Source organism: Ornithorhynchus anatinus, chromosome 8 (genome assembly GCF_004115215.2).
Source record: "Ornithorhynchus anatinus isolate Pmale09 chromosome 8, mOrnAna1.pri.v4, whole genome shotgun sequence".
NCBI lineage: Eukaryota > Metazoa > Chordata > Mammalia > Monotremata > Ornithorhynchidae > Ornithorhynchus > Ornithorhynchus anatinus.
The window spans coordinates 51,334,855-51,347,834 of record NC_041735.1 but is presented as its reverse complement, the minus strand read 5'-3'; the positions used below and the strand labels follow the sequence as shown (position 1 = coordinate 51,347,834).

Here is a 12,980-nt window from a genome sequence, read left to right as displayed (position 1 = left end):
TTGATGCACTTTTATGTTTAGACTGTGGTATCACATTTCCATTCTGGTCATGCTTGTCGATTCTAAAATAGGCACTTGATATAGAAAGGCGCTTACATATCCAGGAGCAAAAATATAGGGAGGGCTTGCACTGGACATAAGAATAGTTAACTAGGTCCCAGGGTTTGAAATGCTTTGCTTCTCTAATCTGTCTTTCACTGAATGCTTTTGTAACTAAGTCAAAGAGTATGTCTTTCACTTATCCAGAAATCTGTCCATCCCTTCACTAGGAGAAAATTAAAAAGTTCCCCATATTCCTACAAATGTTTATTTTGTACAAGTGTACAAATGTTCCAGCAGCATAATTATACCAACAGAATTTATTGAGCACTGACTGTGAGCAAACCAAGTTCTTGAAGAATATATGGCAGAAATAAAAGTAGTAGTCACCTTTTTGGAAGAGACAAGAAGACATACTTTGAATGACTTTTCCCCAACATAGGTTATTTCTATAGTTTTTCTAATGCTTTCCAGAATCAGTATTTGAAGACAGTTTTCCAGGAGTCTTCCCAGTCATCAGGGATCCCTAATCAGGCTTGAAGCAATTATGGAAATATTTTTTTCCATTTTTTTACTATTTTTTTCAGGATTTTTTGAAATGACGTAACATGCAATTTTACCTACGATTTGTTCGGGTTCCAAAAGGGTGGAAAGGAAAGTATAGGTCAGACTCTGAGGCCCCATGTAATTTTACCTATGATTTGTTCAGGTTCCAAAGGGTGGAAAGGAAAGTATAGGCCAGACTCTGAGGCCCCACTTCCCCAGGTACAGGATTAAGACCTTGGCTATAGCAAGGAAGGCTAGAAACCTAGCCGTTGGGGCTCTTTTCCTAAATGGGTTGTTGCAGTAGCAGGTAAGAGATAAAGAGTTCAGTAGTCAGTATTCTTCACTCAAAAGAGGTGAACAGAAAGGGCCCCAAGGGAGAACAGTGCTGTATATGGAGTTAAGTATACCTTTGATTGATTGATTGAGGGGTGAGAGAACTCCTAACCCTTCATTTTTTCTCTCTTTTTTTTTCTCTCTTCTACCTTCTCAAAAATAGTCCTCTCTTTCCTATCCTCTTCCTTGGGAAGAATGAGGAGTGCAGGGTTGATTAATTTAAATTTTACATTTTTTCATATGTATCTGAAATTTCCGGTTAATTGGATAATAAGGCCTCTTTCATATTCCTTTTTCCCTTCCCTCCCACTACACAGAATGGGGATGTAATGCCACAGCCTAAAAATAAAAGCACATCAATATAACTTCCATCATTCCTCTTGATGCATTCAAGTCTTCAAGTATTCAGCATAATATTTGCATTTCTGTTTATCATATTTATTAAGTGTTTACTATGTGCTAAGCGCTGGGGTAAATGAAAGGTTAAAGATCGGACACAGTCCCTGTCCAGTGTGGAGCTTAAACTCCATTTTATCCCCATTTTACTGATTAGTGACTTACCCAGGGTCACATTCTGTAGGTTGGTTGGCAGAGCTGGAGTTAGAACCCATTTCTCCTGACTCCCAGCCTTGTGCTCTTTCTTCTAGGCCAATATATGATCTATTCATCCCTGATACATTGGGAACTTCCTGGAAGTTATAGCTAATTCTTGCCGCGCACTTATTAAATATGGGTCCCTTTGGGAATAAGTACAAATACACACTGGGCATAAGCATGTGGCCTTGTTAACCATTTATACAATATAAAAATGGAGCAAGCTTCCCATCTGCAAACACTTGGGCTCTGAAATGGCCCTGACAGTTATTGGTTGGGAAAGTGCATGTGTGTTGTGGGCCTCAATGTAACCTCCTTCCTCTTCCTTTCTGAAGGGGCAAAACTATTGACATAAAGGACGATGGTGGAGGTGGGGATGACATATCCCTGGCCTCTTCCCTTTCTCCCCCTCCTAAGTCTGCCTAACCCCACATTTCACAAGAATGGAACAGTGGGGCCATATCCCCGGGATAGGGGGCCGATCTCTAGCCTTCCATCTTTCACCTGCACATTAAGCTAATCCACAGCCGTCTCAGGCCCAGCTCCAGAAAGAATGGGAGCAGAGTGGCAGCCAAGACAGACAACACTTAGAAAAATTCCTCTTTTGGCCTTTGTGCCTATAATGGTGGGCTGCAGAGAATCCAAGATCAAGTGGAGCAGCAGGAAGAGATGGGAAGGTGAAAGACCAAGTTGCCACTGACTCTTTGGGAGTTCTTGCCTCTGCCAACCCTTGCTATAGCAGGAACTTCAAGGAGCCAGCAAGTGTAGGTGGCATGGCAGCAAAACAGTTGTAATTTACTATCCTCCTGCCACTGCTCCTCTGCCTCTGAGTGTATCTCCTTTGGTGAGTAATTACGCGTATGGCTGAGTAATGTGCATACGTATATAGCTAAGTGTGTCTATGGGTGGGGAGAAGCTGAGTGAGTGGTGTACTAGTATATTAATAACGAGAGTCTCTTCGCTCAAGCAGTAATAGTACTAATAGTATTTATTGAGTGCCCGCTTGGGTGTATTGCACTGTACTAAATGCTTAGGAAAGAACAAGAGGTGCATAAGACACATCCCCTCCCCACCTATAGTGTACATTTTGTAAACATTTTTCTGTTGGTGTCAATAAACAGTGGAATCAGAAAAAATTAATGCACATTTAAATATACACCTAAGTATACATGTATGCACACATGTGTGCATGTATATATGTGCTGGGAGCTTACAGTCTACTAATAGAGTCAAGACATTTAAGAGAATATAATAACTTGCCTTTTACAAAGATACCATTTCAGCAGATCAGTGACAAAGTGTATCTCCCCTATTAGTAGTAATAATAAAATAATTGTGGTATTTGTTAAGCACTTACTATGCACCATGCACTGTTCTAAGCACTGGGGTAGATACAAGGTAATCAGGTTGTCTCACGTGGGGCTCACAGTCTTCATCCTCATCTTCCAGATGAGGGAACTGAGGCACAAAGATGTAGCTTGCCCAAGGTCACACAGCAGACAAGTGGCAGAGGCGGGATCAGAACCCACGACCTCTGACTCTCAAGCCCAGGCTCTTGCCACTAAGCCGCGCTGCTTCTCTAGTAATCCATCAAAGGTCAGCTCCCGGAAAGGGAGAAGTTGGAGCGGGAGTTTGGGATTCCAGAGATTAGGAAGGGTTATGGAGGGTGAAATACTAATTTTTCTTATAGGTATCACCACGCAGCCAGTGTTCCCCAACTCCTTCTGCCATTTTACCTGCTTCCAACAGCCTTAAATTCACTTAAACAATTCGGTAGAGAGAATACATGATTGGGTCTCTAGGCATTTTACCACTAGACCTTTCTATTTCGATAAATCTTCTTTGCAGTGATTTTCCTCTTCTCCTTCCCCAGTATGAGAGCTATCTTGTTGAATCAGCCAGTTTCATTCTAGAAAGTGTTGCTTCATTTTTAACACTTGGGGCACTACTTTAATAGGAAAAAATTAATGAAAAATTATTCCTCTAGCATGATTACATCTTTCTTAAGGAAAACTTTAAGCCCAGGCTTTACTTACAATATTACAGCATATTGGTGTTAATCAAGTTTTTAGTCCTGTAGTTCAGAACTAAGTGGAGATGTCATTCTTTGATCTATCATCAAAATCCCAGAAGTACATTTTTAATAAAAGCAGAGTTAGCTTACTTCATTTAAATATTCATTAACTAAAAATAATCATTCCAACAATGAAATGAAGCTCAATTTACATAAATCCAAGGAGTAAAGAACAAAATTTAATTCAGGGCCACTACTTGTTTAACCACATGCTGACATGGATGTAATTACCAGTACTGAACATTAAAATGATGCTTATCTTTAATAGAAGGTAAATAAACTTAATAAGCTATACTTTCTATTGTATTTTACTATCTTTGGACTAAGCAATTGAAAGCACTTGTAGAAACAAAAGACACTTTAAATGATTGTTTTCCTCAATTTTTGAACTTGTGGAATGGTCTCTTCTTGCAGATGTGAAGAAGGTAAGATGCGGAGTAATGATGACTATCGGACAGCAATAGAAAGACTCATTCAAGCCGCACGAATATCGGATCCAAAGCTTTTCGTTAAACATATGACCGTGAATGTTACTATGGAACAGGTCTATAGCTTAGAACGTTGTTCTGCTCTAAAATGGTTGAAAGAGAATATGCAATGGGCTGGAAAGGTCTGGCTCTGTCAGTAGCTATTAGTTTATAAGTTGTTGTTTTTTCTAAAGTTGAAGTAATCATTGTTGAAACAAAAAAAAATCAATAAAGACAGTTCTTACTGTATCCAACTGCCATTCCTTATTGATTTATAGTAATCGGGGCTTTGGCAAGCCGCAAACACAGCCTTGAAGCAATTGCTACAAAAGTACTAAGTATAAAACTTTTGTGTTGCTCATAGTTCTTTCTTGGTTTTCTTTTTACTCAGTTCCCCTAGGATAATATTTCCTTGCAGTAGTCTTAATTTGTCTCTCCTTTCTGTGCCTTCATTGATTTTCTTGAGAACCTTTGTATAAAATAAATCAGAGTAGGGCAAGTAAGAAACTGGGTGGGGGGCGGGCGGGGGGGGATATACTCAGAATTCTTTTAGTTCAGAAATTAAAATATGTCCAGTTACTGATTTCATTTGAATTTTCTTATGACATATTTGTAAACCTGTTTAAAATGTTTTTGTGACAAGAGAAAGTTTGAAGACAAAATCCACTGCACAGCCTTGGGCCATTCTCTGCTATTCCAAGCTAGGGTGCAAATCCCAACTGAATCTTTCATTCTTATCAGAAAGGGGCCTAATTTGAAATTTTCTCCATTTTGTTTTGGAGTGATAGTTGTGGCTCCTTCCATTGTGAGTCCTTTGGCATGTTGGGTAAGGCGTAAGGAAGTCCAGCTGAATTGGAAAACTGATTTAATGTATGCAGCCCTCTTGAGGATTTGAAGGGAAGATGATCAGGTGAACACAGACCCAGGACGGAATAGCCCTCACAGAGCCAGGATGAGAGAATGGAATATGTAGTGGGGGTTGGATGCAAGTACTTTAAAAAAATATATATATCTCCAGTAGGGCACAGAGGATAAAATCAGATCCCAGGTAATGGAGGGGGGAGGTGGAGAGGGAAATGGTCAGAATCTGAAAGATTTTCTTTTCCTAGAAGAAGCTGTTGATAATAAATGATTTTTGAAAGGACTGGGGCAAGAATAGTAGCTGTATATATTCAGCACCCATATCATGCAATGCACTATATGTGTTTTGGAAGTTCTAAAGAAAGTGACATACTCCCTGTCTCTAAGAAGTTTACTCTCTGATAGGGGAGAGAGAGAGAAAAATACTTACAAATTGAGCAGTCAAGATGAATAATTGAATGAACAATTGAATAAACATATATGCAATATTATAAAAGATGGGAATAAGTAAGTGCCAGACTTGGCTTGTGGGGTTATCAATCAGTGGTGTGTATTGAACTTCTACTGTGTGCAGAGCACTGTGCAAAGTACTTGGGAGAGTACACTGCAGCAGAGTTGGTAAATATGTTCCTTGCTCACAAAGAGCTTACAATTTAGAGGGGGAGATAGACAAAATAAATTAGGACTGAGTTCATAACACGTGGGCTGTGGTGAGTATCAAATCCATATTGGATGCAAACAGTGGAAGTAGGGGAAATGAGATCTTAGTCAAGGAAGGTCTCTTCAAGAAGATGTGATTTTAATTAAGCATTGAAAATGGGGAGAGAGGTGGACTGTTATATCTATCATATGGAAGGGGAGGGAATTCCAGGCCAGAGGGAGGACATGGGCTAAGGATTCAAAGCAAGATAGAAGAAATTGGGGTACAGTAAGTAGGTTGTTTAAAGTCCTTGGGAGGAAGTTTCTGTTCGATGCAGACATGGATAGTCAAGTTTGGGGGATGAATTGGGGAGGCTTTTCTGGAGGAGGTGGAATTTTAGAAGGGCTTTGAATGTGGGGAGAGCGGGGAATATTGGATTTGTGGAGGGAGGGAGTTCCAGGCTAAGTGAGGGAATGGAGGCAGGGGAATTGAGAATGAGGTACAGTTAAAAGACGTCGTCATACCCCATTTAGCCTCCATACCCAAACTGCGTTCCCTTGACCAAATTGACCCTCTCAACACCACCATCTCTACTGAAAATTCACTCCTTCCCCTACCCTTTCGGTGATCTCATACCACTAACCCACAGCCCTGGAACACCTCCACAGTCTGCCTCCACTCTTGTGCACGAGCCGCAGAGCACTGCTGGCCGAAATCTAGATATTAAGCTGACCTCATCCACTTGAAGTTTATCCTTACATGCTTCAGCTCTGCCCTCTCCTCTGACCGGCAAAATTATTTCTCCGTCCTTATTGACACCCACGCCCATTCCCCTCATCTATTGTTCCAGACTTTTAACTCCCTCAAGTCCCCTATCGTCCGGCATTCCCCCATCCCTTGGCCCTAGCAACTTGGCCACCTACTTTATTGAGAAAATTGAAATTATCAGGCATGGTCTCCCTAAAATCTCCCCTGCCCCTCCCCAGGCCCTCTTCCCTCCTGCTCCTCTTTCTTCAACTCTCCCCTCCTTCCCAGAAGTATCTCAAGAGATACGCTCATGCCTTTTCTCAAAATCCTACCCTCCAACTGCACATCTGACCCCATCCCTTATCAAAACACTTTCCCGCTCCCTTTTTCCCCTCCCTAACTGCCACTTTCAACTGTTCTCTCTCCAAAGTCTTCTTCCCTACTGCTTTAAAACATGCTCATGTCTCCCCATCCTCAAAAAAAACCCTCGACCCACCCCATGGCTCCCCCTATTGTCACCCCATCTCCCTCTCACCATTCCTCTTCAAATTCCTTGAGCAAATTGACTACACCCTCTTTCTCAAGTTCCTCTGCTCCAATTCTCAGGTCTTGGTCTCCTTCTATTTTCCATCTACACCCAGTCCCTTGGAGAACTCATTAGCTCACATGGCTTCAACTACCACCTGTATGCAAATGATACCCAAATCTACATCTCCAGCCCTGATGTCTCTCTCTCCGTCTCTTTCTCTACAGTGTCACATTTCCTCCTGACTTCAAGACATATCTACTTGGATGTACCACCATCAACTCAAACTTAACATGTCTAAAACAGAACTCCTTATCTTCCCACCCAAACCCTGTCCATTACTGTAGATAGCACCACCATCCTTCCTGTCTCACAAGCCCGTAACCTTGGTGTTATCCTTGACTTCTGTCACTCAACTCACATATTCAATCCAACACTAAATCCTGTTGTCTCAACCTTTACACTGTCACTAAAATCTGCCCTTTCCATCAAAACTGTTACCACATTAGTCCAAGCACTTAATCTATCCCACCTTAATTACTATATCAACTTCCTCCCTGCCTACAGTCTCTCCCCACTCCAATCCATACTTCACTCTGATGCTGTTTTCAACAGAAACGTTCAGGCCATGTTTCCCCACTCCTCAAGGACCTCCAGTGGTTGCCCATCCACTTCCACATCAAACAAAAATTCCTTACCATCGGCCTTAAAGCACTCAGTCACTTTGCCCCATCCTACCTCACCTTGCTACTCTCCTACTACAACCCAGCCCGCACACTTTGCTTCTCTAATCCTAACTTTCTCTACCTCGATCTCATCTATCACGCCGCCGACCTCTCGCCCATGTACTGCCTCTGGCCTGGAACACCCTCCCTCTTCATATCTGAAAGACAATTACTCCAACTTCAAAGCTTATTGGAGGCACATCTTCTCCAAAGGCCTTCCCTGACTAAGCCCTCCTTTCCCCTTCTGCCAACGCCCTTCTGCATCGCCCTGACTCTCCCTTTATTCATCCCCCTCCTAGCCCCCCAGCACTTAGGTACATAACTGCAATTGATTTATTTATATGAATATGTCTCCCCCTTTAGACCATAATCTCATTGTGGGCAGGGAATGTGTCTATTACATTGTATTCTCTCAAGCCCTTAGTTCAGTGCTTGGCACATAGTAAGCTCTCAATAAATATGATTGATTGACAGGAGAGCAAGGTAGGGCACAATGAGGGAAAACAGACATGTAAGGTTAAATGGGGATTAAATACCTACATATCCCTCCCCCTAAAACTGTGAACCCTACATGGGATAGAGACTGTTACTAACCTGATTATCTGGTATCTGCCCCAGCATTTAGAACAGTGATCAGCACAAATAAGTGCATAACAAAGTCCATTGTTATTATAGGATGGAGCGAGTTGGTAGAGAGCCTTGAAGCTGATGAAATTTTGTTTGTTGCAGAAGCCAGTGGAGGATTTTGAGGGTAGAAGAGTTCTGGGCCAAGCGACACTTCAAATAAGATGGTTTACTTCACTCTTCCAAATACCTTCCAAAAAACCTAGCAACCCATTTTTGCTATCAATTAACTCTATTTATTGAGCCTTTACCGTGTGCAGAGCACCGCACTAACCACTCGGGAGAGTACAGTGTAACAGAGTTGGTAGAAATGTTCCCTCCTCATAACTAGCTTACAGTCTAGAGGGGGAAACCGGCATTAATGTAAACAAATACATTTTGGGTGTGTACCTAAGTGCTATGGGCCTATGGGATAGGTGAATGAAGGGCAAGGTCCAAGGGCAATGCAGAAGAGAGTGGGAGAAGAGGAAATGAAGGCCTAGGCAGGGAAGGCTTCTTGGCAGAGATTTGCCTTCAACAAGGCTTTGAAGATGGGAAGAGTGATCATCTGTCAGATTTGAAGAGGGAGGGTGATCCAGGCTAGAGGCAGGACATTGGCAAGGGATTGGCGGCGTGACAAGCAAGGTTGAGAGTGAGGAAGTTAGTATCAGAGGAGCGAAGGGTACGGGTTGAGTTGCAGTAGGAAAGCAGTAAGATAAAATGGGGCAAGGTGATTGAGTGCTTGGTGATTAGATGGGCAACAACTGGAGGTTCCTGAGGAGTGCGGAATCATGGACTAAAAGTTTCTCAGTCAGTCAATCAATGGAATCTATTGAGCACTTGCTCTGTGCCGAACCTTGTACTAAGCACTTGAGAGAGTTGGTAGGCTTGTTCCCTGCCCACAACGAGCCCCCAAATACGAATGTATTAGCATTGATCAGGGAAACTACTTGATACTGTAGATGATCTAGCCATCTTTGCTGTGGTAGCAGAATGGCTGAACCCCTTTCACTTCTAGAATTCTCAACCCCTGAGGTAGCCTGGGGTCTCCTAGAGGCTCAGGGAAGCCTTAACCCAATTCTGAAGAAGCTTTTAGGTACCTAACATAAAGTTGAGGGAGTAAAAGTCAACTGTAATAATATTTGAAATCCCTGACTGTAAAAGTATTTTTTTTATTCTAAAAGAAAGAAATTCATAGTCTCTTTTTTGAATTTTCAGTTTTTCCACTGGGGAAACAAAAAGTTTCCATTTTATTATTAAAGTTTACATTCCTTTTAAGCCAGTGGTGAGGAGTTTGTGCAGAGTTGGGTGGGCAACCACTGGAGTTTCCTGAGGAGTGGGGAAACAAGCATGCGCTCCATCCTCAAACTTTTAGTTCCATATCTGCCTGCCTAAGTAAAACTCTGAGTGGAAGTCAGGAAATGAAACTGTTCTTCACAATGACGGAAAGTTCACTTAAAGACCTGAAGTTGTTTATAGTTGTTCCACTGGAAATGGTGGATCAGCCTCTGTCCTGAGACTTCAGGACAGAGAACCTGAGTGAAGGAACTTGGTATGCTAGTAGTTTGCAGTGCCAATTGCACTCTTGTCCCTCATGATTATATTTCTGCTGGGGCCTGGAGTGCTGCAGGTGAGTTGTGGGCAGTGGTGCAGCTCACTGTAAAGCTTAAAAGTTGTTTTTTTAGACTCCTGGAGAATGAAGACACTTGTAAAGAACTCATTAACAGTATTTCGAGAAGTCTTTCGGAGCGAGGAATGCTAGTTTACAGGCAACTCTCCAGATCGTGGGGATGGCAAGGTGACACTGCCAGAATTTGCTCTGTAGAAACTGCCCGAGTTAAAACAGCTCTTGGCAGAAAGCAAAAACTGCTTCTCGAAGCTCCTCAAGACCATGACAGACGGAGAGGCCTACAAAAATTGATGAGGTCTTACGCAGATAAAGCTGAGGAACATGTACCACATGTGCCACCAGTAGTGGAATGTGAAGAAATCTAGGCCTCTGCTGGTCACTACCAAACCGAGGGCCTTTATTAGTCACCTAGGAAGCTCTATATGATCTTGTTTGAATTAAAACAGTACTGCAAGTGGCTCCATCCTCATTATGGAGGGAGGAGGAAATCCTGTAGAAATGACAACAGTACGTGGATGATCTGCTAAATACACTTTCCACCAAGGATGACAGCCCATGAAGCATAGAGAACCTGTGAAAATATGAAGGCTCATCCTTCACTCCAGAAGTTACAACCACACCTAAAGGTATGAAGAAGAGGAATGCACCTGAATGTAGTGTCATGAACTACTGATTTTTGGCCAACATAAAGCCACAGACAGGTACGTAGAACCTAACAGAGTAGGAATAACTGAGAAACTGAGGAACACCTACTTCAAGAAATGAGATTTGGGTTTAATGTCAGAGGGTTATGTTGTCCAAATGTGATATTTTTATGTTCCCAAGATGATTTGATATTTATTAGTTGCTTGAGCCCTTATTCATTGCTCTATGGGTCTTTGAGAGCAAAATTACTACTTTTGGAAATTTTCTCATAGGTATGGGATCAGAGGTGTCAATTTTTCAAGTTGAGCACAAGGCCAAAGATTTTAGGATGGGGTCAATTTTGAGAGAGGTCAGGGGTCTCCTAGACTTCGAAGAGCTATTAAGCTGAAAGCCCTCATTTTGGATCTTCTCAGCCTTCGGTGGAAACTTTCAAGGCTTGTCGGAGACCTGAGCTACGCCTAAAAGCACACTTCTCTGTACCTCTTTGCTTCCTGTATCTTCGTTTTCTCTTTACTTGCCTCTTTATTTTCGATCCTTTTTCTTTATCCCCGCATTCCATCTCTTTCCCGGTTTTATTTCCCTTCGTCTCCAACTCTCCATCTTACCTGCCTACACCCCCGTTCGGCTGGGAGCCCCCTAAAATCTGGAGGTCGCCCTGCTTTTTGACCCCCGCCCAACTTTCTTAGGTACTGGGGATTTTGTGGGTGTGCAGAGTCTCACTGGCCCCTAAGGTGATTCTGTTGTTGGCCTTGGGGGGGGATATTCGGGATCCCCTAAGGAGGGGCAGGCCCAGGCTGGGTTTGGCGGTTATTTTATTTTTTTCCAGGTGCCCGGCTCCCATCCCGGGCCTAGATCCAAAGGTGCCCGGGCCTGAGAGGGGAAGCGGGGAGGAGAAGGGAGACGTCGGTTGGGGCGGAGGCCTGCAGGGGCGAGGCCCGCTCCCACAGCATCCCTCAGCGGGGCGGTGGGGATTGGGTTGAAGGGAGGGAGCGGGTGGCCCTGGCCGTCCGCCTTCTCTGCCCTCCGCCCTGACGATGGGCTGCCAGGGCTGTGGGTGGAGAGGCTCCCTCCGGTCGGGCCTCGGCCCCCGGGCGCGCCCCCGCGGTCGGTTTGGGGCTGGTGGAGGCGACCAACCGGATCCTTTAACTCGGGGGCGCGCCCCGGGGAGCGCGCCTCCCCTCCCTCTCGTTGCCCGGCTACTGCGTCTTCCCTCCCCTCAGCTCCGCAGCCTCCTCCCGCCGGCGCGCCTCGTGTCCCCCCCCCCCTCACATCACCCCCCCCCTCCCCCGCCAACCCCGGGCGGCGGCGGGAGCGAGCGAGGCTCCGAGGACCGGCCGGTAAGGGGGTGGGGAGGGGACCGAAGACGGGGGGCGGGGGGGCGAGCCAAGGCCGTTAGGGGTCATGGGGCTCCCGACGCCGTTTTAACAGGTCTTTGGGCGGCGGCGCGCGCCCCGAGCGAGGCCTGGCGCGGCTCAACCAATCAGCGCGCGGTAAAGCCGCTCTGCCCCGCCCCTCCCCCTTCACCCTTCCTGGTCCCTCTCTCCCCGCGCGACCCCGCCGGCCGTTGGCGGGGCGGGGGGGCCTTCGCGCGCCCCTTCACGCGCCCCTTCACGCGCCCCTTCACGCGCCCCTTCGCGCGCCCCTTCGCGCGCCCCTTCGCGCGCCCCTTCGCGCGCCCCTTCACGCGCCCCTTCGCGCGCCCCCTCACGGCCTTCGACCTTTTCCTTTTCCTCAGCGCCCCCAAGGGCCCGGTGACTTTGAGATAGGAAGATAATCATAGTATTAATTGTAATAATAATTATAATGGTGGTATTTATATTTGCATTGTGGCTCAGTGGAAAGAGCCCGGGCTTGGAAGTCCGAGGTCACGGGTTCGAATCCCAGCTCTGCCACTTATAATGTTGGTATTTGTTAAGCGCTTACTATGTGCAAAGCACTGTTCTAAGCGCTGGGGTAGACACAGGGGAATCAGGTTGTCCCACGTGGGGCTCACAGTCTTCATCCCCATTTTATAGATGAGGTAACTGAGGCACCGAGAAGTTAAGTGACTTGCCTAAAGTCACACAGCTGACAAATGGCCGAGCCGGGATTTGAACCCATGACCTCTGACTCCAAAGCTCGTGCTCTTTCCACTGAGCCACGCACTTGTCAGCTGGGTGACTGTGGGCAAGTCACCTCACTTCTCTGGGCCTCAGTGACCTCATCTGTGAAATGGGGGTTAAGACTGTGAGCCTCATGTGGAACAACCTGATTACCCTGTGGCTACCCCAGGGCTCAGAACAGTGCTCTGCACTGCGTAAGTGCTTAACAAATACCAACATTATTATTATTATTTGTTAAGCACTTTCTCTGTGCAGACCGCTGTTCTAAGCACTGGGGGAGATGCAGGGTCATCAGGTGGTTTCCCCCCCCTGGGGCTCCCAGTCTTCATCCCTGTTTTCCAGATGAGGTCACTGAGGCCCAGAGAAGTGAAGCGACTTGCCCAAGGTCACACAGCAGACAAGAGGCAGGATTAAAACCCGTGATCTTCTGACGCCCAGGCCCGTGCTC

At 45.2% G+C, this 12,980-nt stretch overlaps 2 protein-coding genes across 3 annotated transcripts in view; both read left to right on the top strand.

The window, feature by feature from the left end:
* The window catches only part of TOPAZ1 (testis and ovary specific PAZ domain containing 1), a 61,246-nt gene extending 56,944 nt beyond the window's left edge, over nucleotides 1–4,302 (top strand). Inside the window, exon 21 of the mRNA XM_029071404.1 lies at nucleotides 4,001–4,302. Coding sequence (XP_028927237.1) covers nucleotides 4,001–4,214 — 214 coding nt within the window. The 3' untranslated portion in view covers nucleotides 4,215–4,302. The remainder of the gene's footprint in view (nucleotides 1–4,000) is intronic.
* A 7,404-nt stretch (nucleotides 4,303–11,706) lies between these two features.
* The window catches only part of TCAIM (T cell activation inhibitor, mitochondrial), a 44,107-nt gene continuing 42,833 nt past the window's right edge, over nucleotides 11,707–12,980 (top strand). For both annotated transcript variants that reach the window (XM_029070864.2, XM_029070866.2), the window contains exon 1: nucleotides 11,707–11,767. The gene's annotated coding sequence lies outside the window, so the exon portion shown is untranslated. The remainder of the gene's footprint in view (nucleotides 11,768–12,980) is intronic.